The sequence below is a fragment of the Pteronotus mesoamericanus genome, unplaced genomic scaffold, assembly GCF_021234165.1.
Source record: "Pteronotus mesoamericanus isolate MK-2021 breed Mesoamerican mustached bat unplaced genomic scaffold, CSHL_Meso_final contig_24, whole genome shotgun sequence".
NCBI lineage: Eukaryota > Metazoa > Chordata > Mammalia > Chiroptera > Mormoopidae > Pteronotus > Pteronotus mesoamericanus.
Genome location: NW_026555100.1, coordinates 4,310,966 through 4,336,028, shown reverse-complemented (window position 1 = coordinate 4,336,028; position 25,063 = coordinate 4,310,966). Strand labels below are relative to the sequence as shown.

At 38.3% G+C, this 25,063-nt stretch overlaps 1 protein-coding gene across 5 annotated transcripts in view; it reads left to right on the top strand.

Annotated features, from left to right (window-relative positions):
* KAT6B (lysine acetyltransferase 6B) overlaps positions 1 to 25,063 on the top strand; it is a 173,059-nt gene that overhangs the window by 134,656 nt on the left and 13,340 nt on the right. For 4 of the 5 annotated variants that reach the window (XM_054572529.1, XM_054572531.1, XM_054572530.1 and 1 more), the window contains exons 12-13: positions 265 to 426; positions 3,329 to 3,422. In XM_054572529.1, coding sequence (XP_054428504.1) covers positions 265 to 426; positions 3,329 to 3,422 — 256 coding nt within the window. The remainder of the gene's footprint in view (positions 1 to 264; positions 427 to 3,328; positions 3,423 to 25,063) is intronic. The other variant, XM_054572532.1, reaches the window with a different exon arrangement.

Here is a 25,063-nt window from a genome sequence, read left to right as displayed (position 1 = left end):
TAGTGGCTTGGCCTTTCTTCAGGTAGCTTAAAGAGATGTAAAGCTATCTTAAATTTACCATAATTTAAGAGAAAAGGTGGAATTGTGATTTGCCAGGTAACACTAATTTTCTGTTTAACTTTATACTTGTTTAATGGAGTGTTTTAATCTCTCAGTTTGGGATGTGGAAATAAAACTGTACTTTCCAAACACCATATAAAAGAAACAATTTTATATTGAATGGTATTTCTATGTTAAATAATGTTGTCTGTTTCTTTTTGCTAGGTTGATGGAAATATGAGCAAAATTTATTGCCAAAACCTTTGCTTGTTAGCCAAGCTCTTCCTGGACCACAAAACGTTGTATTATGATGTCGAGCCATTCCTTTTTTATGTCCTAACAAAAAATGATGAAAAGGGCTGTCATCTGGTTGGATACTTCTCTAAGGTAAAACAAGAGCCAGTATGACCTTCGTTTTCTTTTTCTGAATGTTTTTAGTAGAGCCCAATTCTTTGAATAGGGCGGGCTTTTTTATCACTATAATTTGAATAAGTGACACATGTTCCTAAAGAGCTCAGGTTCTTCAGAACTCATTTCAAAACAAAACAAAAAACGATAAACACTGTGCCTAGGAAGTGTGCAAGAGACCTCAGCACTGTTTGCTTTCCTGACTGTCAGCATCTGTATAGCGTTATAATTGCTGCCTACAAACCATCTAGTGTCTTTGATTTTCTAAATGTTAAGCTTATTTCCTTTTTCTCACTAAGTGGTGTCAACATGAAGGTTTGGATGTAATGTAGCGTTTGAGAGGTAATTCTCATTTCTCCTCAGTGCATTCCCTCTGTGGTTATCAGTATCTAGTGAATTGAAACATTGGCATTTGGATAGTGAAGCTGATATAATGACTGGTTTTACTCTTTCATCTGTTATTCTCTGTGCTCTTGTTTTAAGATCTAAAGCAACCTCACCTTTAGAAGGCCTAAGTATCTCCAACTGTTAACGTAGGGAAGGCCTTGCTATATGGAGTGTATATAGTTTTTTTCCCACTGGTTCAGAGCAATTCTCTCACATTCTTCTGTCCAAAGGCTTTTGAGAAACAACTCATATGCAGTGAAGGAAAACTGAGTTTGGAGTATTTACTACCAGGTAATGACCTTAACTATTATTAGACACCTAGGAAATGGTTTAATGTGCCAGGGTGATAATTAAGACTTCAGGCAGAAGGTAAAATGATCTAAACCCTGTGTTTTCTTTCTTTTATGATATATTTTTTGTATAAGGTGATAAATGAATTTTAATGACTCTACTCTTGCATAATATAAATGGAATGCTTTTTAAAATTGTCATTTTCATGGAAGAGCTAAAGGTAGAATATATATGCAGGTCTATTACAGACTCAAAAGATGACAGAATCAACACAAAACTTTCAGAAATTTATTTATATAATTTATAAAACATCTTACATATTCTATAGGTATATGAAGATCTTTTTCTCTGAAAAGTTAAAAGACTAGTGGTAATGATTGTCCTTTCTATTATAACATGTTTCTCTTTAAAGATATATGAGTTTAAACACAGATGCTTAAAGGCGCCTGCTGTCCCTGTCCTGCTTGGACTGGCCTCTGCTTGTGTGGTTGACGGTGACTCTTGTGGTTTGAGTCTCCCGCATTTACTCAGAACAAGCTAAACTACTTTCATTTTGTCCAGTTTCTTTTAGAGTATAGCAGTAACTACTGTAATTTCTTACCATACTCAGAGTTCTAGTGTTCTTTTACAGTGTAGTGGAACAAAAATTCATCTAAAAAATAACCATGTTAAAAGACCAGATACAAATCAAACCATATTCTAAATGTCAATTGAAATGTGAAGGACTATGGCTCTTTGGAATTATACTTAAACCAAATTCTAAAGGTTATAGCCAGAGAATGGCCTAGATGACCTAGAAAAATTCATTGTAAATTATTACATGCATATGACTTTCCAAGCAAATAATAGATTTCTCTAAAGAGGAGAGAGAAACGGAGAGTTATTTTATACAAAGATTAGGATTTAGCTGTAATAACTTGTTAGAGAAGGGGGTCAGTGGGGAGAGGAACACTGTTGAGTTGCATTTCAAAAAATCTCGCAGGAATAGGTAGGGATACTTTGGCATAAAAGAATGGCATCAAGGATGAATCCTTTTAACCCAGTGTACATCTCTTTTTAGATAGAATGACCCGTTTGTCTAACTTTGCAAGATAGCCTAATTATTTCAAACCTTTGCCACTGATGTTCACAGTCAGTGATGGACAATCCTGTTTATTAGGAAAACTGACACATACTAGTTCTTCCTCCTCATTTCGTAGAGACTCTACAGACAGCCACAAATGTGCAAAAGTTGGAAACGCATCTTTTTCACAATGAAATCTTTAATTCTGCCCTGTAGGATTTTTTCCACAAATGTTTCCTGTGATCTTTCAAATAGGTTCATTAAAGATCTGGGTGTTCTGAAGTCATTATTTGATGTGGTTAGTACCATTTGTGGTCAGTCTTATTTGTGGTTTGTATTTGGCCAGAGCATTCACGGCCTCAGAAGCCTTTACCAGATCTTCTCTGTGTAGGTTTTGGCGGCTTCTGTGTACTCTGAATAAAATATTGCTGCTCTGATGCCACATCCCATGAAAACTGCAAATCTTCCTTAGCTGTAAGAACATATTCTTCCCAATCTTCCTTTTGGTTTCAGGCTGCTTTTGGCCTCACTTTTTTTGGAGGCTTTGGGGTTTCTTGTTGCTGTTGTCTCTTTTGTTTTGTTTTATATTCCTAGTTTGAAATGCAGATTAATTATTTCTCTAGCTTTTTACTTAGACTTTTTTCATACGAGAAGTGTATTTGTGCAAATCTACCCCCATACATACTATTTTATTTTCACTGGGGCATTTGCTCAATGGCAGAAGACATACTGCTATTGTAGAGTTGTAAGTTATTTAGCAAGGTAGCCAGCTAAGTCCTAACTTACCTCTCTGGGTAATTCTCTATTTTGTTTTGTTTTTAACCCATCCCCCAAGTTGTTTGAGCATTTCTCCCATACCGTTTGTGTTGTTTCATTTGGCTCATATTTCCTTGGATTCTTTGTTCATATTTTATGGTGCTGACTTCCAAGAATAAAGACATAATTGAGAGGCATGCCTGGAGTTGATGATTTGTCGTTAGCTGATGATTTGGTTGATTAACAGTAGGATTATTCTGCTTGATCCTCACCTAACACTTCGGCTCACCTAAGTGGACTATTTTACAAGGACGATGGCAGGTGCAGGGAATTGCCCACTTCAGCAGAGTTCTGACATACTTGATCTGTTTCTCCTTCCCGCAGGAAAAGCTTTGCCAGCAGAAGTATAATGTCTCCTGCATAATGATCATGCCCCAGCACCAAAGGCAAGGATTTGGACGGTTTCTCATTGATTTCAGTAAGTGAAGTGCTTTATTTACTTTCCTGATCCAGCGAGCTGATGGCTGTGAAAGGAAAGAGTAACATAAAACTTTATTTAACCTTTGTTGTTTTTATCAATAGATAATGGGTTTTCTATTTATATTTACATAGCTTAGAAAATCTTCCTCAAGTGAAAAATTTACTGCTGCTCACTTCTGTACTCCAGGAAATTGAGACTAGATCTCTCAGCAGAGTCACTAGCTTACAAAGCCATTACCCTGAATGAACCGGCAGAATTGCATTCCATTCCATGGTGTTCATGCTCATTAGCACCAAAAGAGGCAATTATTTGCGATTAAAGCTGAAAAAAGTGTTATTTAAAAGGATTTTCAGCTTTCTAAATTTTTGCCTATAATCTTGTACAGTACAGAGCAGGAAAGGAATATTTCTCTTTAGAAAAACAGTTCTTTAGGTAGCCTATACTTTGAGCCTCTCTAGAAGAAGTAACTGTCTTGTTTCATTCGTTTCCCTTTTCAATTATGGAAATTATTACGATGTTCATATCTAGAGATTGCCCAAGGAACATTTTTTAATACGTATTGGCATCTTTTGAGTCTCCTCAATTAAAACTGCAATAATATATAAAAGTATGCACAGGATAATATAAGAAGAATGGTAGTGTTTTTCTCCTTCTTTATGCTATATTGCATGTGTAAGTGTAGCGGTATGGCAACGCTTAGATAACACAAAGGCCAGGTATCCCATGATAATGCTTATTTCTGACAGTGTAAAAATCTGTCGCTAGGAACTGTGTGCTTCTTCTTCATCAGATTGTAGTTTGTCTTCTTTTAAACTGAAAGAAGAAAAATTCAGGAAATTGTAAAATTCATTCAGTACATCAGATGCAAAAACCACAATGTAAATATGCTCAAGGAACACTGTAAAGAAATATGTTGAATCCAATCTATATTATTAGGTTTTGAAATATTAAAGTCTGGGTATAAAATAACTGTATGGCAGTTTTAGACTGATTTGTAAGATTTGTTGACATTGAAGGATTTTTTCTGAAGTATTTTTTTATTGATTATCTTTTGTATTCTTGGGTAACATTTCTAGTTACTAATTCATTGTCCTAGTCTTGTCTATTCTTTCCTAATCCAGCTTTCCCTTGGCGGATGATCTTACCAGGAGTCCACCATTTTTATTTACAGAGTCCTAGCTATAATCGCTTCAAAGGGCAAATCTGATTTGTCCTAGAGTTTTTTGCAGCCAGCGTTCATAAGTTGTTCATAAATATTATAATCTCTGGTATGCAGAGCAGCCATTCAAGACTTCAACTATTGATACTCAGTGTACGTAGAGAGTAAGGCAAACTTTTCAGTTCAGTGTTCAAGGTCTTCCAACATCTGGTTCCAGCCTATCTTACAGGCTTTTTCAACTGCTAAACTCTGTTTCCTCAAATATTCTGAAAATGTTCTCATATTTCCATTCTTTGTCTGTGCAGTTCCTTCGCTGAAATGACCACTGCCTCTTTCCCAGCCTCTGGTTTTTCAAAATCTTAAACATTGTTGAGAGCCAGGTCAAGATCCTCTTCTTTTTGACCACGCTTCCTAGAGTTTCATCTCATTCCCTTCTTGGCTCCACATCTCTGTAGTATGGCACTTAGACATAATTCACTCTTTTGTAATTATTGATGTGTCATACTTCCAATTTACTGTAAACTTCTCAAATACCTTCTTCTTTGTATTCAGTGGGACAGTGTTTTTATGGATAATAAATAATTTTGCATTATTTTTGTTGATTTGAATTGAATCTTCAGAGTGATAGGGTCGCTGCCCACAAGAATTTTCTACCTAAAATTAAAAAGGGACTAGGACTTATCAGGAAAAAATGGAATTCTCCAGATACACTAGCATCTTATTTGTACAGCATGATCTGGTATTGAGGCCTTCTACATAAGGGAACAACCCAGAAACAAAGACATTATCTTCCAATGCTAAATATGTCAGCCATTTTTGTGAAAACTGTATTAGAGCCTACCCTATATTTTTAAACATGAACAATGAAACATAATAGAATCTTTCTGGATGGGTCAGGGCCATCATGATAAATGCCATCCATTAGGGTGTGTGCAAGCAGTGCAGGGCTGAGGGTGTAACTTTGGATTTTCTCTTTCCTGTACCCTTGGCATTGCCCCTATACTGGAGTGGGTTAAGGGGTGTGGTGAATGATTTGAATAACTTTGAAGGGGATTGGTGTTATTCCTTCAGAAGAGGAGATCAGGGGAAGAATTTTACAACATTCAAAGAAAATTAGAAGTGTAAAGCCAATATAAATTTAAAACCAAAAATAAACTCCTTTGCTACTAAGCTTTTAAAGAAGACAGACTACTGAAAAAATTGGTAGCATCTTCTTTGGAGTTACTTAAAATAATAATAGATAAACATCTTTCTAGAACGATTTAGATGCAATCTTCTGCAAAATAAGGAGTTAAACTGCCTCTCATAATCCTTATCACCCTCATAATTCAGAACTCAGAGTGAAACAGATTAACCAGGATCGTGGGTTTTCCAAAATCTGTTGTGAAGGGACCTTTGAAGAGTTATATTTATTTTATTTATATTTTGTATATGATCCTGAGGTTCTTTGGTCAAGGGATGTATTTTCAATAATGTAATGAAAGTTGTAAGGCAGGAAAAATCTTTATTTTGTTTGTAACAACTGCTAGTTTAAGAAGTTGAAACTGCTTGTCACTTACCCCTGGATCATAGGCATCGGTGAAATATAATGCGTTGTGTGTATATAAAGAACTGTGAATCCATGGCTTTGAATTGAACACTGTTCTCCAGGCCAGTCAAGAGAGGTGGAATGGTCATCTACCACCAAATGGTCAGTTTTTGGAATAAATTTTCTCTCTCTTCCTAGGACAGCAGAGTGTGTCAGGATTTGTCAGAGCAGGGGTCATTTGCAGAGCTTGGCCAGAGGACACCAACACCCAGCCTGCTCAAACCACCTTCTGGGTGGAGGAGGGCATGACTGTCATGGGTTGAAGCTGATTATCTCTCCTCTGGATTCTGAGATTCCCTTTGTCAGCCAGAAAATTTTGAAGTCCTTCCCATCTGTCTCCACACACACACACATGCACACACACCCACTCTTCATGCCCACTAGACATCTCAAAACTTCAGGACAAGCCTCTTTCCCACAAAACTTGTGGTTCTTGCTTCAAAGCCTCCCAAAGCAAGTAGCTGCTCTTCTTCCCAGGTACTTGCTGGGATATTGACCTGCCGCTGGAGTGCCGTCCCCTGCCAGGCTGTGGCCTGCCCCTGCTTCCAGACCTGCCCAGCAATGCCTTATCCAGCTCACACTTTTTCCTTTAATTTTGAAATAATTTCAGACTTGGAGAAAAGTCACAAAAATAGTAACAAGAATTCCCATATGCTCTCCACCCAGATTTCTCAGATGTGAACTTATCACATCTGCTTTCTGCTTTCTGCTTTCTTGCTGCTACTCTCCCTCCCTCTCCTTTCCCATCCCCATATCATTTAAAATACATGTATGAAATTCTTTTTCTGAATCATTTGCAGACCTGTTACCCCTTTATCCCTAAATATTTTAGTGTTTTTCTGAAAGCAAAGATGCTGTCTTGCATGACCATAGATTATCAGAAGCAAGAAATTAATGTTGATTCAACACTATTATCTAATCCTGTTCAAATTTCAAATTTGCCCGTTTTCATGAATGCCCTTCCTATGAAAAAAAAAGTTTCCCCATCTAGGATCACACGTTGAATTTAGTTATTAATTATTAAGTCTCTTCAGTAATCTGGAATAGCAAATGAGTCATTTGAGGGGGGTTTTCTTTTTCTTTCTTTTTTTTTTTTTTTTACCTTAACATTGTTACCTTGACTGATTTTGTACAACGTTCCTCAGTTTGGGCTTTTCTGATGTTTCCATGATTAGATTCAAATTAATATATTTTTTTGTCAGGAATGCCACAAAAATGGTGCTGTGTCATCAATCCATCTTAGCAAGATCACATGATAGTTTAGTTGTCCCATTACTGGCTTAAGGTGGTGCCTGCTAGGTTTCCTCATTGCAAAATAACCTGTTTTTCCTTCGTAATCAGTAAATATCTGATAAGAAGACACTTTGGGGTTATCTAAACATCCTGTTTCTTATCTAATCTTACCTACTATTTTTAGCATTCATTCATGATTCTTCTCTAAAATAGTTATTACATATTATTATTATATAATAACCATTTGGTAAAATAGTTATTACCAAATGGTGATTTTCTAATTCCAGTGTATCTTCTACTTGCTAGTTGACATTTAGTGTAGGGAAGAGCTTTCTTTATTAATTTTTTTAATTCAGTAATTGCTTTATTCATTTATTTATATAATTATAGACTTGTGGGTTATTTTTTTAACTTACTTTGTGGTTTGTAACTTGTTGCTGCCATTATTTATTTTGATATTCAGATTATCCCAGATTTATTCGGCAGGAACTGCTTCAAGCTGCATCCTATGTCCTTCAGACATGCCCCACCCTTTGACTGCCTCCTTACTTTCCGATACAAGATGATGGTCCAGATGCACACACACACATACGCATACACTCACATCTGTCATCAGTTTGTGCTGTGACCTTGCATTCCAGGTTATCACCACCACAAGGTTTGGTTCTATCCTTCCATGTTCTTATATTTGTAACTCTCTTTTCTAATAGTAAGAAACCCAACATCCATTATTCACAGTATATTTATTTACATGTTAAACCCTGAAATACACATTAATAGCTTCAGAATTGCTAACTAATACTGCTGTGAAAATAAACCTTTTAATTAAGCACAGGTCAGTGTTTGTATACAGATGGTGCCAGACTTAATGATGGGTATGATTTTTTGATTTTACAGTAGTATGAAAGCAATACTCATTTCAGTAGAAACTGTACTTCAAATTTTGAATTTTGATCTTTTCCAGGGTTAGCGTTACACTTGCTGTACGATATTCTGTTGTTTTGCTGGGCAGTGGCAGCAAGCCGCAGCTTCCAGTCAGCCATGTGGTCATGAGGACAAGCAACTGGCAACTGATATTCCAGTGCCTGTGTTGTCAAGCTTTTTTTATTTTTTTTTTCCCCAATTTATGATGGGTTTATTGGGATGTAACCCCGTGGTAAATGCAGGACCATCTATATAGTTCTTTATTTCCTTTACCGTGATTATATTTAGTCAGAATACTGTGTTCAAATGTTACTTGGATTAGTACTTTTTGAAAAAATTTTATTTACTGGTTTTTAGAGAGGGGAAGGGAGGGGGGAGAAAGAGAGGGAGAGAAACATCAGTGTATGGTTACCTCTTAAGCGCCCCTTACTGGGGACCTGGCCCACAACCCAGGTATGCGCCCTGACTGGGAGTTGAACCAGTGATCCTTTGGTTCACAGACTTTCACAGACTGGTGCTCAATCCACTGAGCCACGCCAGCCAGGGCTGGATTAGTTCTTTTTAATTTTAATATAACCACTTTTCAGTGTGGTTATAGTCTTTATATGAAATACAGTTAGGCTTAATTTTTTCTGTTTGTTATCCACTTCAGTTTTTTCCCCGATCCTCATTGCCTTCCTTTTTAGAGTATAAAACATTGACATGATTGTTCAAAGTTGAAACTATATTAAAGGGTATAGTCAGAGAATCATCATCTCCTCCCCTGTACCCTCCACCCGGTCTCACTCCCCAGTCGTTTCCTGCAGGTCGCCAATCTAATTAGTTTCGCCGATCCTTCCTGTGTTTCTTTTGTACAAGTGAGAAAATGTATATTTTCTCATTTCTCTTTCTTTCCCACACAAAAGGATAGCACACTATAGATAGTCTTTTATATTTTGCTTTTTTCCACTTAACAGTTTGTCCTGGAAATCACTCCACACTACTGCTTATTTTCTTCTACAGCTGCGTAGTACTCCATTGTGATGTTCATAATTTATTCACTTACTCTCCTAAGTATGGGCATATGGGTTATTTTCAATATTTCACACTTTTAGAAGCGCTGTAGTGAAAAGCCTTGGGTATATATTGATTGGTATATACTTATACAACAGTTACTGTGGTCTGTTAATATATATTTTCAATTGTTTAGGACTCTGCTGGCTGGGCCTTGGGTGAGCAGATAATGAATTGTTTTTGATTGAAGCCTGCAGAGCCAGAAACCTGCCTAGGGAGGAGGATACAAAACCTGTCCTCCACGGCTTGCCCTGGGGAGATGCAGGGAACGGCAGCTGACTCAGCAGTAGGTTATAGAACATTGTGCCAGGCAGTGGAGAAAGAGGTCGGCATCATTACTTACTTGAGCGTTTTTGTAAATGCATTTATCTGATTCTAAACTAGATAATGAAGGAAGGTGGAAAAAGTTATTGTATTCTTTTTTTTTTTCACCCTTTCATTCAACCTTTGTTTATTGGAGCACCCTAGTCTATATATTCTGCTAAACACCAGCGACAGAAATGAAGACAGTGTATCTCTTGCTGGGTGGTCAAGTTCACAGACAGACAAGTCAACAGTTGCTGGACAAGATGTTTGTACACTATACATATAGAGCTCACAAGAAGTTGGAGTGAAGACATTCTAGGGTGAGGGAACCAGTGTTTTCAAAGGCATGACCATGTGAGGAAAAATGTTCGGTGTTTGGGAAACTACAAAAGTAACTCCAGGTAATTTAAGCACTTAGATGGTTAACAAAAAAAAACAAACACAGACATTTAAAAAGTAAAAGAAAAGATATATAATTATTTATCTGATGGTTAAACAACATCCTAAGCATTAAAGCAGTAAAAGAAATCACAAAAGAATATACAGATGGACTTAACTATATAGAAATATAAAACTTCTATATAGTAAAAAGTATTAGCATTTAAAAGCAAACATAATAGGAAAGATGTTTGCAACAAATGTACCAGGCAAAGATTGATATCTGTAGTATTTTAAAACACATAAAAAGAAAGATGTGCAGTGTTAAAACACAAACCTAATAGAAAAAAAAGAGTAGAGAGCGTGAATGCAGAATATGCAGAGAAGAAAATTATTGATGACAGGAACATTGCTGTCATTTCCTGAGTGCCTACAATGTGCCAGCCACTTTTGCAAAGAATGCTGACTCCCTCCATCCTTACAATAATGGTTGAGAGTGTGCTTTTATCCTCATTCATTCCATGGGGTGAAGAAACTGAATCACAGTTACCTAAATAATAAATTATAGCTTAGCTGCAACTCATATCCCAAGCACTTTGACCCTTAGACACAACACTAAATTCTTTCAAATACTAATGGATAGTTAAAATATAAAAAAATTATTGGTGATCTGAAAATGCAAACTCAAATAACTGCAAGATTATCATTATTTTGCCTATCAAATTAGCAAAGGCTTTAAGATTTACCCAAGTCTAATCAAATTGACGTAGGTGGGTCCTGTTGTATTTATACTGGAGAAGGTATAAATTGGTGGGCGTTTTTCTGAACTTCAACAGTATGTATCAAAAACACTTTTAACACTTATTTTTTAAAGGAATTTATTCTAAGGAAATCAAGATACTTTAATCAATAAGCATTTTCATGCTTAATAACAACACTGGTTTTGTATTTTTATTTTTTTAAATAGTGGACTTTCCTTTTGCTTTCATCCCAATTATAGCACTATAAACTCACAGTAGAAAAGCTAGGTAAACATAGATACAATACCAAGAGAAAATGAAATCCCCCAAATCCTCCTGTCACTCAAAGAGTTAATGTTTTGTCCTTCAGTGTCTTCATTTACAAGTTAAAAAAAAAAACTGAGACAGCCCCAGTTTGTAAAGGTAAGAGAAAACCAGTCCCCCAAGAAATTTATGGTCTCTCCATGTAATGGAATATTATTAGCCATTAAGAATTATGCTCTGATGAATTTTTAATAAAATAGGAAAATATTTATGATAAATGGCTTTCAAAATTATATATATAGCATGTTCTCAATTATGTAAAAAGTATATGCAAAGAAAGGAAGAACAGATATTTCCAGATTATCTCTAGAATTAGAATTACAGGCAATTTTTACTTTCTTCTTATTCATACTTTTTGGTGCAAATAAAAAGAAATTGAATTTAAGAAGCAAGCGTCTGAGAAGGTCTGACCTAGGGCAGTGGTAGTAACTGCATGGAAATGAGGAAAGTGTTTTCCTGTTGTTCTGCTGTGGGGAGAACTCTGCCTGGTGCTCAGTAAATACTGGTTATGAATAAATAAACTGAGCTTGGAAAGGTAGTAAGTGCAGCTTTGGCCACGTTGTCGTCACTGTGAGTTTGGACACTTTCATGCAAATTTCAGTGTAGTTCAGAGCTCATCAGGGGTCTGAATTGGAGCAACTGGGAGTCATGGGCATGTCATAGTGGTTGAAACCACAGATAGATGAGGACCCAGGGAGGGTGTAGGGAAACAGTGCTGAGTGTGGAGTGCTTGGAATTCCAACATTTAAGGGAGTAATAGAGAATGAGGAAGTCACTGAGGAAGCTGGGATGGGTCCAGAAGTAGGAAAAGAATCAGGAGAGAACTGTGTCAGGGAAGCAAAAAGAGGTCAGCATTTCAACAATAGTCATAATCATAGCTGACATTTCTAGTGCACTTGCTGTGTGTCAGGCTGAATTATATACATTATATACATTGTAATTCAGCCTGACACATAGTGATCACCTGAAGTATATACATTAACTCACTTAATTCTAACAAAGACCCTAGGAGATGGGTTATTGTTAATCATCTTGAGTGGGGAGCCACAGAGACATTGAGAAACTTGTGTAAGATTACTCCCCCCCCCCTGCCCCGCCCACCAGTGCTCAGGGCCTCGGGGAAGGTTAAGATAAGCTGTAAGCAGCGTACTTTGGAGGAACTATGGTTTAAGTGGAATTTAAAGAATTGGATTCGGAAAGCTCCATCAGCCTTGTGGTTGCTTTTGTTTTTAAGCCAGACTGGAACATTGGTAGAAAGAACAGAGGGGAATATTGATGGGGAAAGATTGAGGAGAAAACAAAAAGATATCCACATAGGTTAAACACTGCATATTGCAGAAGTCACTAGCTTCTCTCAGCGGGCAAGCTGAATATAATATCAGGGTAAGCAGATTCTCTCCAGGAGCTGGGTCCCAGCCTCACAGGCCCTGGTGAGGCATCCCATTTCTCCAGCAAGGGACTCTGGGTGTCTTTGCACTATTGTGGTTGACTTAGTTAGGGCTTGGCTTTCAGCAGACGACTCAAGGACGAGTACAGGTAGGCCTATATTATGCCACCTTCAGCCCCAGGGGGGCCAGAACTCTGGTGATTTTCATGCTGAGCAGCCTCATCCTTTTACCCCAGCAAGACATGTGAATTCTGTCTTATCCATGATGGAATAGGGTTCATGAAGTGCTCATATGGGGTGCAAACTCTCTCTCAGGTGGGTGGCAGAATAAATATTTCCCCCACTTGCGAGCCCCATAAGCCAAGCATCAAAGATGGGATTTGAGGGACTGTGACAGGGTCTCTTAGGGACATGCTGTGTAACTGAAAAATGAGCAAATTGAATGATGCTATAAATTTTACACATAGAATTTACCTTATACAATTTTTATTTAATAGTTTTCTTTTTTCAGTGGCACTGACCATTAAAAAAGGCCCTGAGCTGAGCAAGTGCAAAGTCATTTAGAAAGTGGCATATGTCCTGTATTATTAATTGTTTCTTGTCCATATCTTTCACCAAAAGTGAGCTTCATGGGGTAGAGACTTTGCTCTCTGCTTCAGTCTCACTTTCCAGAAGAGCTTGACACTTAGTAGGATCTTATTATTTGTTGAACAAATATTAAATGAATTACCATGGGAAGAGCCTTCTTAATGTACTTTCTCTTCTCACATATGGTTCTTAGGAAAAAGCATTTTATTTTATTAGGACGTAATCAATCAGCTGTGCCTTCCTTACTTGCCAATAATGTCGGGTGTGCTTGCTTTCTGTTGAGGTCTGGCATTTTTGCTCATGCGCAGCCTCTCTCCTAGGATCATTTCAGTGCACTCAGGAAGAAGATTGTCATCATCTACTACAAACCTTGGGCAGAGAAAGGAGAGCTGTGACAAAATTCACATTTACACACAGTTGGTTGAAGAGACACTTATATTTTCCTTAGTTTTATCAGATAATTCATTTCCTTGTGCATTTATTTTGGAAGGAAGATGCTAACTTCAGTCTTAAGAAACTGTCCAGAAAGCTGCTCTTTTCGCATAGCTTTCCCAGCCGCCAGACTCCCTGGGTGAGTGCAGTCAAGGCAACCATTAAAGAATAAGGTCCATTTTTGAAATAGTGCTCAGGTCCTTCATAGCCCTTTCTAAGGTAGGCTCACTCCCTACCCTCCTCTCCCGCACAGCTCCAGTAGGACACTTGTTGGAAGACACGACCAGCAGCTGTATCCTCAGACTTCTGTTTGGTTTTGGAAGACATGTTTTGACCTGTGTAATCAAGTATAATGATGGCATATATTTTAATAGAATTCTAGTTTAATATAATCCGGAAAATGGCTATTTTTCCTTATTTTCTCATTATAATATGTTGTACTAAAGGCCTTGTCATGACTGTTTTATTACATTGGGCTTGAAGTACAATATATTTTAATATGATAAAGATAGCATGAGGTTGAAAATTGAGCTCTCAGTGATTTATTCAGAGGTTGACTGTTACTGAATGCATTGAAATGAGTTGCATGAGGCAGTGCAGCTAACGATTTATTTATGTATCTTCTTTAACTAAGCTTGTCATAAATAAGAGCAAATGAATAGCTCTTATAGAATAGTTTGTATTCATTGCTTCAATGAAAGCATTGTAAATATGAAACATACAGTCTGCAGCTACTGTTCTGCCTTATATAGCTCAGAATTTTTTTAAGTTTTGGAATGCAGGTGGACTTTTTCCCTCCACAAATCTTTTGTCTGCTAGGATTTCTAACGTTGACCAGAATTTGCAGTGAGTAATTTTGAAACCAGCTACTGGGAAAATTTCATGCATATAATTAGTATGAGAAAACCTAATCTCTTTAGCATTAAATGGAACCTTAACAATGCCATCATGAGGGCGAGGACATGTTCACTATGGAACTCCAAGCCCTGAGCACAGTTCCAAGCACATAGTAGGTGTGCCCAAGAAAGGTTTGGTCAGGAAGTAAAGGAATAGATGAATGGCTAAATCTAGTCAGTCGTCTTTGCATCACTGACAGCAGCGACGAGATTCATCCCAACCAGCTCATGGCAGAATTGGTGCTGGATCTCAAATCTCCTCTCAGTCTTTGTTTTTTGTTTTTTGTTTTTTCACTTATTTATTCCTTTGTCCTTTGCTTCAGTAAACATGCTTTATTCAGACTGTGCCAGGGTTATCCTTATGGGATGAGACCATAAGGATAAATGATCCAGTCCTTACCCACTGAACAGTCAAACACATAGAGGATTCATCCCAGCCAGGTGAGGCTGTGTGAGAGGTATCTACCAGGCTCTGCCAGTGCACAAGAGGAAATGCTTGCAACTCTTTGGTCCATTTTCCTAGTTAGGTATGTGCAAGGGAAGCATTTTTTCATTATTAAAACAAGATCAAGAAAGGTTTTGTTCTGATTGGTTGAAACTGGTGCTCTACCTGGTTTTGGAACTATTCCCCTTAAACATATTTTCCAGCTTATTGTAGAGACATCATGTTTGAAGTAGAATATTCTAAGATAAAAACCTCCTCATGATGGTATTTCTAAACAACACATTTATAATTTCATCTCATAAGGTAGTTTTGGTTTTTTAAAAATATTTGTCTGGGTCAAGCAAAAGATTTTGTTTGTTTAGAATTATGTTAGGAAAATATTAGGAATTATGTTAGGAACTCGGCTTTTTTTCTCCCCCATAGGTTTATGGTTAACATATTTTTACCCTAATAGTAATGCTACATTTTCATGTTTACCAATATAGAAACCTCTGTTTTATAATTATTTATATTGAGTCCCGCTCTGGATTAACATCATAGAGGAGCTCCTTGTTTCAATAAAATTATTTTAAATTAATGTTTATAAAGTACTTAAAGTGGTTGAGCGGGTTAAAAGAAATTCAATTATGCATGTAACCCAATTGTCTTTATTGAAAAAAAAATGCAATATGATTATACAGTAGAAAATATTTTTTGAAAGAGAATAATAGCAGGTCAATATTTATTGTGTGCTTACTAAGTGCCATGTACTATTCTAAAGTGATTTATAAAATTCACTTAGTCCTTGTAATAAACATTTAAGGTATGGAAACTGAGACACAGAGAGATTAGACAATTTGCCCATCTGAGGGTAAGAAGTGGGATCAGGATTTGTATCCCAGCAGGGTGGGGAATCTGGGTCCCAGGATCTTCATGTTTATGGGAACATTTACGTAGAAGGGGTGTAAGACTAGAGCTAGGGAACCAGTTCAAATGCTCTTGCAATATTCAGATAAGATGTGATGGTGGTTTGGACCCTGGGGGAGCGTCATGGGACAGAGAGGCTGGGTAGTGATCACTTTGTTCTGCTCTTAATTAATACTGTACTCGTATATAGTGGAAAGTATTGAAAAAGTATTGCCAAAATCTTGAGAAAATGTAATACAGGTAGATTTTACTTTACACAATATATTTGCATATGTCCTTTTTGGAGGGCAAATGGAACCATCATTTAAAATGAAGTAGAGAATTTTTTCTGTAAAAAGATGTGTTTTGGACATCAGAAGTCTAAAATGGATCGGCAGGGCTGGTTCCTTCTGGAAACTCTAGGGGAGAATCTATTTCCTTGCCTTTTTTTAGCTCCTGGAGGCTGCAAGCATTTCTTGGCTCATGGCCCCTTCTTCTATCACTCCATCTCCTTGCTTCCATGGTCACATCAGCTACTACTTACTCTCACCTTCTTGCCTCCTCTTGGGAGGACCCTTGTGATTATCTTGGGCCCACCTGACTCATCCAGGACAACCTCCCCATCTCAGAGACCTTAACCATGTTTGCAAAGTCTCTTTGCCCATACAAGGTAACATATTTATGGGTTCTGGGAATTAGGGACCTTTCTGTGAAGACACACAAGTAAGGAAAGGGCTGTTGATGCTCTTCATGCCCTCTCATGGGGACCTTCACCTCCAGAAATGGGGAGAAATGGGCAGGGACCTTCCAATATCTACATGTAGACCTTACATCTGGGCCAGGAAGATCCCACCTCAATGACCTCAGGGCAGGGATGGGAGGGAGAGGAGCTACAATGCCTATTTGGCTTTTTGGGGGGACTAACAGAGCAACCATGGTGGGCTTCGTGATGACCCCCAGTTCCACCTGAGTGCTTTGGCCTCCACACCCCTCCCAGAGCTCTTTAAAGAGCTCTTGTCTTCGCGATTTACAAACACACCCAAACATCCTCAGATACCTTTATTTCTTTGAGATCGAAATGTGAGTACATAGGTACTTGGTATACTGGCATCAACTCCATGTCAGACTTTGCAGAACCAATTTTATGTGAAGAAAATGTACTGAAATATACTAGAATCCTACCTTCTCAGGTGTTGAGTCTAGTCCATTAGAGAATAGAATGCCTGTAAATTATGTGTCCACTCGTAAACCTAGAGAGACATAATTTAAGGATTGTATGTTAACAGAATGGCAATAAAATAGAGGATTCAGATAGGGAATATTTGTGCCGAATAGAGGTGTACTGAAGAGAAAATACGGAGCAGAGAGGCCAAAGAGATAAAGAAAAGACACTGCAATATTGGCACTTTTCTTGTTTGTTTCTTAATTCTCGTTTGCCTTCCTTCCTTCCCTCCATCCATCTGGCAGACACTGCTAGTGTAGGAAATTGCCCTTCCTTCTTTCTAGAATGGTGAATATTCAGCAGTTCTAATCTTTAGGGTAGATCTTCAGGCACTAAAAACAGTGCTTACAGAAAAGATGTTAAAAGTTAGATTTCAAGAAAGGGAAAGAAAAAGGCTACAGTGTCTCGGAATGTGTTGAAATGAGGTTATGCTGATTATTTACTGCAGAATGGGATTCCTTCTTCTTAAGAAGATGATTCTCTATTCATATGAATCCTGCCCTGTGATTTGCCCAGTATTGGAGCTTTTGCCTATAAATAAGGAACTTAATGAGATTTTTTACTCCTACCAAAGCAGATGTATCTGACGACTCTGACAGTCTTCTACCTCTGCAGCTTTTCAGTTGTATCCAGTTAAAGACTTGCAAACCCTAATGAATGTTTCCATAGAGGAAATAAAATGAATGACGCCTGTGAATGTTTTAAATGTTGTTTATTTTACCAAATAATTTAGATAGATCTTTCTTGAAGAGGAAGAGAACTCATCAGGTTTCATTAATAATCTGGAGCTTTTCAGAGGATTACTTTGAAATAACTCCGTGCCAACTTTTCATAAATTAAGCATACACTTTCTTTGACCTCATCACACATAATTAAATAGCTGTTGAAGAGTTAGAACCAACTAAAAAGCAATTCTGTATCTCAATCTCCATTCTCCTGTAAAATTATACAGGAAGTTTCTTTTGGTTCTCAAGCAGGGTAATTACAAGAGACAGTTACATAATTTACAGTTTCAATCTGCTCATCCATAATCACACACTTCCACCAAGTTGTATGTGCCCCCATGAGTATCTGCGTTGTACTTAGATTTGAAAATGATGATTACAGTGTGATTGATAACGTGCACGTAGCATATTGAATTGATTCTTTAAAAATGAACTTTAGCTCTTACATGTCTATTTGAGTTCCTGTTATTTATGTAGTTTGTGGTTCTTGTGTTTAGCACTTGCATACTAGTTAACAAATTAAACTCCCAGAGCTTTTTCCCTTATTAAATTTGGAAAATGGAGTATTTATATACAACCTAACTAGAAAAGTGACTACAGCAGGGTGGGCACTCAGCTGTTGAACACGCTGCTAAACCACTGCAGCCCTTTAAAAGTTGAATGCAGATTCTTTGTTTGGCAGTGACCATGTGGTATAAAGATTCACAGGGTAATGTTAGTAGAGTATATTGTGACAAAAGCTGTACTAATATTAATGTATTGTTACTGAAGTCTCAGCTCTACTGCCAGTATTAGGGAGCCTACCTAAATAGTGGACTTTGAGAAAGGTATCACCTACTAACTGGAGGGGTAGTAATTGATATCTTTTAATACTGTCAGCAATGATATATTATATGATTTTTGTTTTTCTAACTGCTAACATCTAACTAGAGTCCATTTGGACTTTAAGATTCCTATAGGATTAAAGGCTAGATACTTACATGACATGAATTCCACGGGCAAACCAGCTAGTCACTTAATTGAACACCTCATTTCACCCCAGCCTGCGTGTGTGCTGCACATCGGTCAAAATAGGCGCATCACTAACCTGGTGGGTCCACCACCATTTATTGTCAGGGCCTTTTTACCTCAATGCATATGAAAGGCAAATAAAAAATAAATGAAAAGAGAAGTTTCCATTTCTCCAGATGAGCAGAAGAGGATGGCTTGTCCAGATGACCTGAGGACAACTAGAGATTATCCGTCTACTTTACATTTTCAGCATGAATTGATCAATCAGCTTGGGTGATGGGGCTGTTCTTTGATTTTAGAAAGGTATCTCAAAGACTGACAGATTTCCTTTTGAAATGTACCTTGAAAACAAAGAAAAATCTTAGATTTGTATTTCCCCCCTTTTTCAGTCTTGCTCTGTGAAAACCCATCATCCAGAATTGGAATTATAGCATATTTTGTCCTATTTTTTAAAATTATAGCCAGTGCGCGCGCGCACACACACACACACACACACACACACTCCCCCCCCCCCCGCCCCCACCCCCCCTTACAGAGTATTTTAAGGAGGTTGTGGGAGAGCGAATGGAAAGGCACATTGCTCTTCTGGTCGTCCCGTCTTCCACAGCAGCAGGGTCCGTGCAGATGTAAAGGCCGCCGCCCAGGCTGCTGACCAGGAGTCGACCAAAGGATGCGGTGCTAGAATGTCTCAGCTGCCCCCTCAGAACTCCAGTCCTCTAAAAGTGGGCAACAGAAACTACAGTTTTTGCTTTTAGTAGTTTATTTAAGGAAAAAGTTAGTTGTAATGTTTTAGCAATAGGAGAATGGTCTTAAGGGTGAAACATTGTAAGAACTCATAGGTAATTGCTTGGAGCAGATGCTTTTATTTGAAGTGTGTATGTGTTTAATGCAGTGTTTAAAATCTTATAACTTTTTAATGGTAAATTCTTATTACCAGGATTTTGCAACTGAAATGTGAAAATTTATCCAGTTTTCAACTTGGAAGAATTAAAGTAGTTTCTGAAATAGTTTTCCAGATTGAATCTCCAATATTTATAAGAGAGGAAATAATTGTAAAATGCCAGATTACTTCATCTTAATTTTTTTTTTGTAAATATGTTTTTCCTAAAACTTTCCAGAATTTAAAAGTGGTTTGGCCTGTGGAAAATCAAAAAAGGTAAAAGAAGAGGGCTTTATTCTGACATGTTTTTCTAATTTCTATCACTTTGAAGGCCGTGGCACTGGTATTTTACCATTCATTACCTAACTAGAAGTGCTTCTGAGTGATGAATCAGAGCTTTACTTAGATTTGTAATAGGCAGTGAACATCATAAAAAATCTTGGTTACTTCTAAAATATACATAAGGAAAGATATTTTTAAAAATTCTTGCCTTCCCCAAATGATTTTAGTTTCAGAGTAAGTGCTGTTGACACTGCATAACAACTCTTATTCTGTGATCATTTTATCCTTGCCAGAGGTGCCTCATTTTTCTAACAAGAAAATTGAAAGACCAAATCTATGTCATACATGGTTATCTTCTTAGACAGAAAAATTAAGTTCCTCTAATACACCAGACCAGGACCTTGCTGGTGTAGTGACACACATAAACAAACATTCCTTCATTAAGTACTTAAATAAATGAAACTTCGGTGAAGTCTCAGAACTCTGTTTACTGAGTGACCGTCTTCTTCCTAGCCTCAACTCTTAGGTATCTTTATTTCCCCCAAGGTTCCCCTTCTACTTGGATTTCTCCTTACGCACTACTGCTAACACCACAGCCCTTTGGGGTGGCAGAAATGGATAAATGGGATTGGAATTGCACCCCTATTTAACATTCTGGCCAAGGCATAGTCCCCAAGACTCTTTTCTTAATGTAACCTGTAACACATCTGAACCCAGACTGGCCTGAGATAGGCAAGAGTTGAGATTGGGTGGGATACAGACACCCTAGTTTTTAAAAGCCTCTCAGTGATTCTAATGTGCAGCCAGAGTTGAGAATCACTGGACTAGATCAGAGGATTAAAAAAGGAGAAATAAAGAGACATCCTCATTAATTACATTGTCAATTATGAAAAAATCATAGTCTCATCTTTGGCCTGTCGCTGTCTCACAGGGGTCTCCCTCTGGCCCTGGCCACCGCCAGCTCAGGAGGCTGCTGCAGAGAGAGGAGAATCCCCTTTCCTGTCTCTTGATGACCTATTTGTGAATTCATTTTTGTGAGTTCATATAAGTACCTACCTTTTCTCTGGGTGACTGACACAGAGTGACACTCGCTTCAAGGAAGTCCACACCCGCACACAGAATCATGGAACTCATCTGGTAAAATCCTGCATGGTCTGTAGGTCTGTAAACACATACATACATACATACATACATACATCCCATAGCAGCAGGGTAGTCATGCCCCTGCCATATACCTTCCTCTTGGAGGGGAGCCGAAGGAACACCATTCCTCTCCCAAGTGGACTTGGGAGTAAGGGTGAGGGGTGGAAGGGTGGAAATCAAATAAGAAAGACAAGTGTCCTCAACGCTGGAACCAGGAGCTCATGGGACCTTTGCCAAGAGAGATCTTAAAAAGGAGACTTAGAGAAACACTGGGATGTGACCCAGGACAGCCAGCCTTCCTTCCCCAAAGACCCACTGTCTCCATTCTCTGGGTTTGGCTGGCTCAGGCCAGTTTTCCAGGGACACATCTGGGTCTTCTAGAATATTTGGGTCTTTGTTTCATCTGTCCTGGGACTGTCTCTGGGTTCTGCTGAAGCCCTCAAGCAGTCATTGTTATTGTGGTTTGACGGACTTGCTGTTTACTGAGGATAGTCCTTGTAGTTAAGGACTTAAAGACCAAAGGGAATTTGTGGGGCACAGAGCTGTGCTTGCTGGGAGCTTTCAGTTGCCAGTCTCTTGAGACCATTCCCGAGTCACTGTACATACGTATATAATTTTTTTTCATGGTTTCTTCCTTTACTTAAATTTGTACTTGGGTAGTTAGCTTCAGGGGCGTGAGGGGGAGGGGGTGGAGAGGCTTCTGTCTGAGGCTTTGGAATGAATAGATGGTTTTCAGGTGCCTGGGGCAAAAGTAGGAATAATAAATAAGGTAGCCCTTAATTTAGTTCTATAGAGCAGTCTGCCTCTTTTCTTCTGTCCGAATTTTATTCCCCCTACATAAAAGATACCTAGTTGCCCAAATGATCACCTTGAGATTTCATTTATTCAATATGTTGACTAGTAATACTACCTAACACTTATATAGCGTTTCTGTAATATGCAAAGCACTGTTTATGCTTTGTATTAATTCATTTAATACAAGAGCCTGAAGATAAAGGTGTAATTATTCTCCACATTTTTTGGATGAGGGATCTGAGACATGAAGAGGTTAAATAGCTTGCTCAAGGTCACAGAGCTGGTACGCAGTGGGCCTTGATCCCGTTCTGAGCAGTGTTGCTCTAGAACCCTTGCTCTTAACCAGTCTATATAGTGCCTCTGATTTGCCGTACTGTATTCAATAAATGCCATATTGTTTCACAATACCTGTGGCCTTGTTCCCCAGCTTTTAAAAAATTATTTTCATTTTTTATTTAATGCAGATGGTCTCAAAGTATGGCCCAGGGACCCCTGGAGATCCCTACGGCCCTCTCAGGGAGTTTGCAAGGTCACAAGTATTTTCAAAATAATACTAAAATACTCTTTGTCATTTTTACTCTCATTCTCTCATGAGTGTGTGGTAGAATTTTCAAGAAATTTTATGACCTGTGATAGCACAACAAACTGAATACCAAAGCAGATGTGAGAATGCAGCTGTTTTCTGTTAAGCCAGATAGTAAAGAGATTTGCAAAAATATTAAACAGTGCCATCCTTCTCACTATTTTTTTTGTATTTTAGAAAATGTAATTATTTTCATAAATATTATGTTGACACATAGTGGGTTTATTGGATTTTTTAATGAATTCATAAGTATTTGTCAAGTTTCTCTGTAAAATTAATAGACATAGCCATTATAAATGGAAGCTCTTAAGTAAAAAAAGTTTTTTAAGGTAAAGATGTCCTGAGACCAAAATTTTTGGGGACCACTGATTTAATGTGAAAACGCTTGCTATTCAAGAGTTGTTCCTGGTAAAAGAACTTGTTAGAAATGCAGAAACTCAGGCCCCACCCCAAATCTTCAATTGTAACAAGAGGTGATTATTTGCACAATGAAGGTTGAGAAGCACAGGCACGACATCTATGGACAGAGCCACTAGCAATTCAGTGATCTCCAGCTAAACTTCAGCCTGGAGGGAGGGGCTTCAGAGATTCTTGGTCCCAGTTCTCTGCCACCAAAGGCCTGGTTGAGGTCGTCTCACCTATGTGAGATTCTTCAGTTCCACGATATACAGGGCTTGGCAAAAGTAGGTTTACAGTTGTGAGTACACAGAACAGAGTTTATTGTATTATTATTTATTAATTGTATTATTATCCATACAAACAACTGTAAACCTATTTTTGCCTACCCCTGCATTTAATGGCTCTCTTACAACACAAGGCAGTTTTCATGTCCTCCTCATCCAAACTAGCGACTTCATAGCAGAGTTTATAGCAGTGGACCTCAAACTCATATGCATCAGTCACCTGCAGGGCTTGTGAAAGCCCAAGGGCTGGGTTGTCTCCACCAAATTTCTGATTCATAAGTCTGAGAACTTGCAGTTGTACCAAGTTCCCAGGGGATGCTGATACTGTTGGTCTGCCCACCCCCCTCTGGAAACCACTGGTCTGTAGCAGGTGAACTGAGAAGTCAAGACCATAGAATTATGGGAGAAATGTCTTAAACTTCCACATTTTCAAAACCAATCTCTTAAAATAGATAAAATCTAAAAAACTCAAAATACGCATTTTTGCTAGGAGGCATCTAATAAACAGCAAGCAGCAAGCATTCAGGCAGGTCACAAGTCATTTAGAACACACTTTTCCTCTTGAAACAATGGAAAGGCTAAGGTTCAGCTTCTGTTTTAAAATAATTGCAAAATCACCACAAAATTTCAGCAAGGAGACATATCGCCTGTCAAGCTTATTTATCACTATTTAAACTAATAACATGCCATTCATGCACTTGGTCACAGAGCCGCTTAACCCCAGATACCAGTAACAGGTGAGTGTAGACCAGTGAATTTCCATCCCCAATCATGAGATACATGGTTAGAGCCATCGGATTTCCTCTGCCCAAGAGCTGCCATAAATCCCTGGCCTGGTGTCAGTTCCCAGGCTCGCAAACCCAGTGCTGTCTTATGATATGATCCTTTCAGCAGGGTTTGCTGAGCTAATAAACAGGTGTCTGATGAATGGTGTGTAATCCTTGAAGATTATCTTCCTCCTAAAAGCAGCTAGCCACAGCAAACACATAATCCAGACAGATGGGAGCTGGGAGCAGCTTGCCAAAGTTGACACTATGGTATTTGAGGAAGTTTGTATGGTTTGGCTCCAGGTGGTAGAAGATGAAGGTGTGCAAGGCTGAGGGAGGGGCTGCCTCTGAGGGGGTAAGTCCTTATCCATGTCCACACCTTGCCCAAGAGCATTATTTCACTGTGGTCCAGTCTGCAGGCTTGAAATGTAACTAGTTTAAAAGGAAGGAATGTTTGATATTTTTAAAAGGGTTAACTTTTCAGTTAACATGCTGGGAGTTGAATTAATTTGGGAACTTAGTTCTGCAAAAACAAATCTTGACCTTGTCTCTGTCTCGTTCCTTCCTTATCCTGATGATCTGTCTACAGGAAGGCAAGGCATTTCTCCCCCTAGGAAGGGAGTTAACCATTTCAAACACGAGGCATCAGGACTAGTTAACATGACAATTGATTTTCTTACTGCAAGTAGGTCAGCCTTAACAGAGGTGAGTGAGGTGAATTTGGGCCTCCTGTGGTAAAGCTTAGAAATGCTTACCTTTTTCAGACATCTCATTGTTCTTATCCAACCTTTATGCAAACACATTTGATAATCTTTTGAATTAAGTGTGTGGTCGTGCACTAAAACTCAGACCTCACCCTCCACTGGAACAAAAGAGGAAGCCAGCTTTCACTAGTATCAAGACAGTCAAAGTTGGCGAGGTGTTTCCGGGGGCAGTCGGCTTTCAATTACAAGTCTCCGATTGCAGAGTAAGTGCCGTTCACCACATCTCTGGCTCACAGACAATTTAAAGGGAATAATTTCACCAGCAATTAATTATACTGCAGCTACTGGGGTTTATCCTTCAAACATCACTTTGTTTTCAGTCTGAAGAGCCAGGCCTCCCCAGGGATAGTTCAGGTTCTCTGATTGAAACTATCCTGAGTTAAGGAAAGGTGTTAGAGCACCGTGGGAATCTATTCACTGCGGGTGTATTGTACTTGTTTCAGAT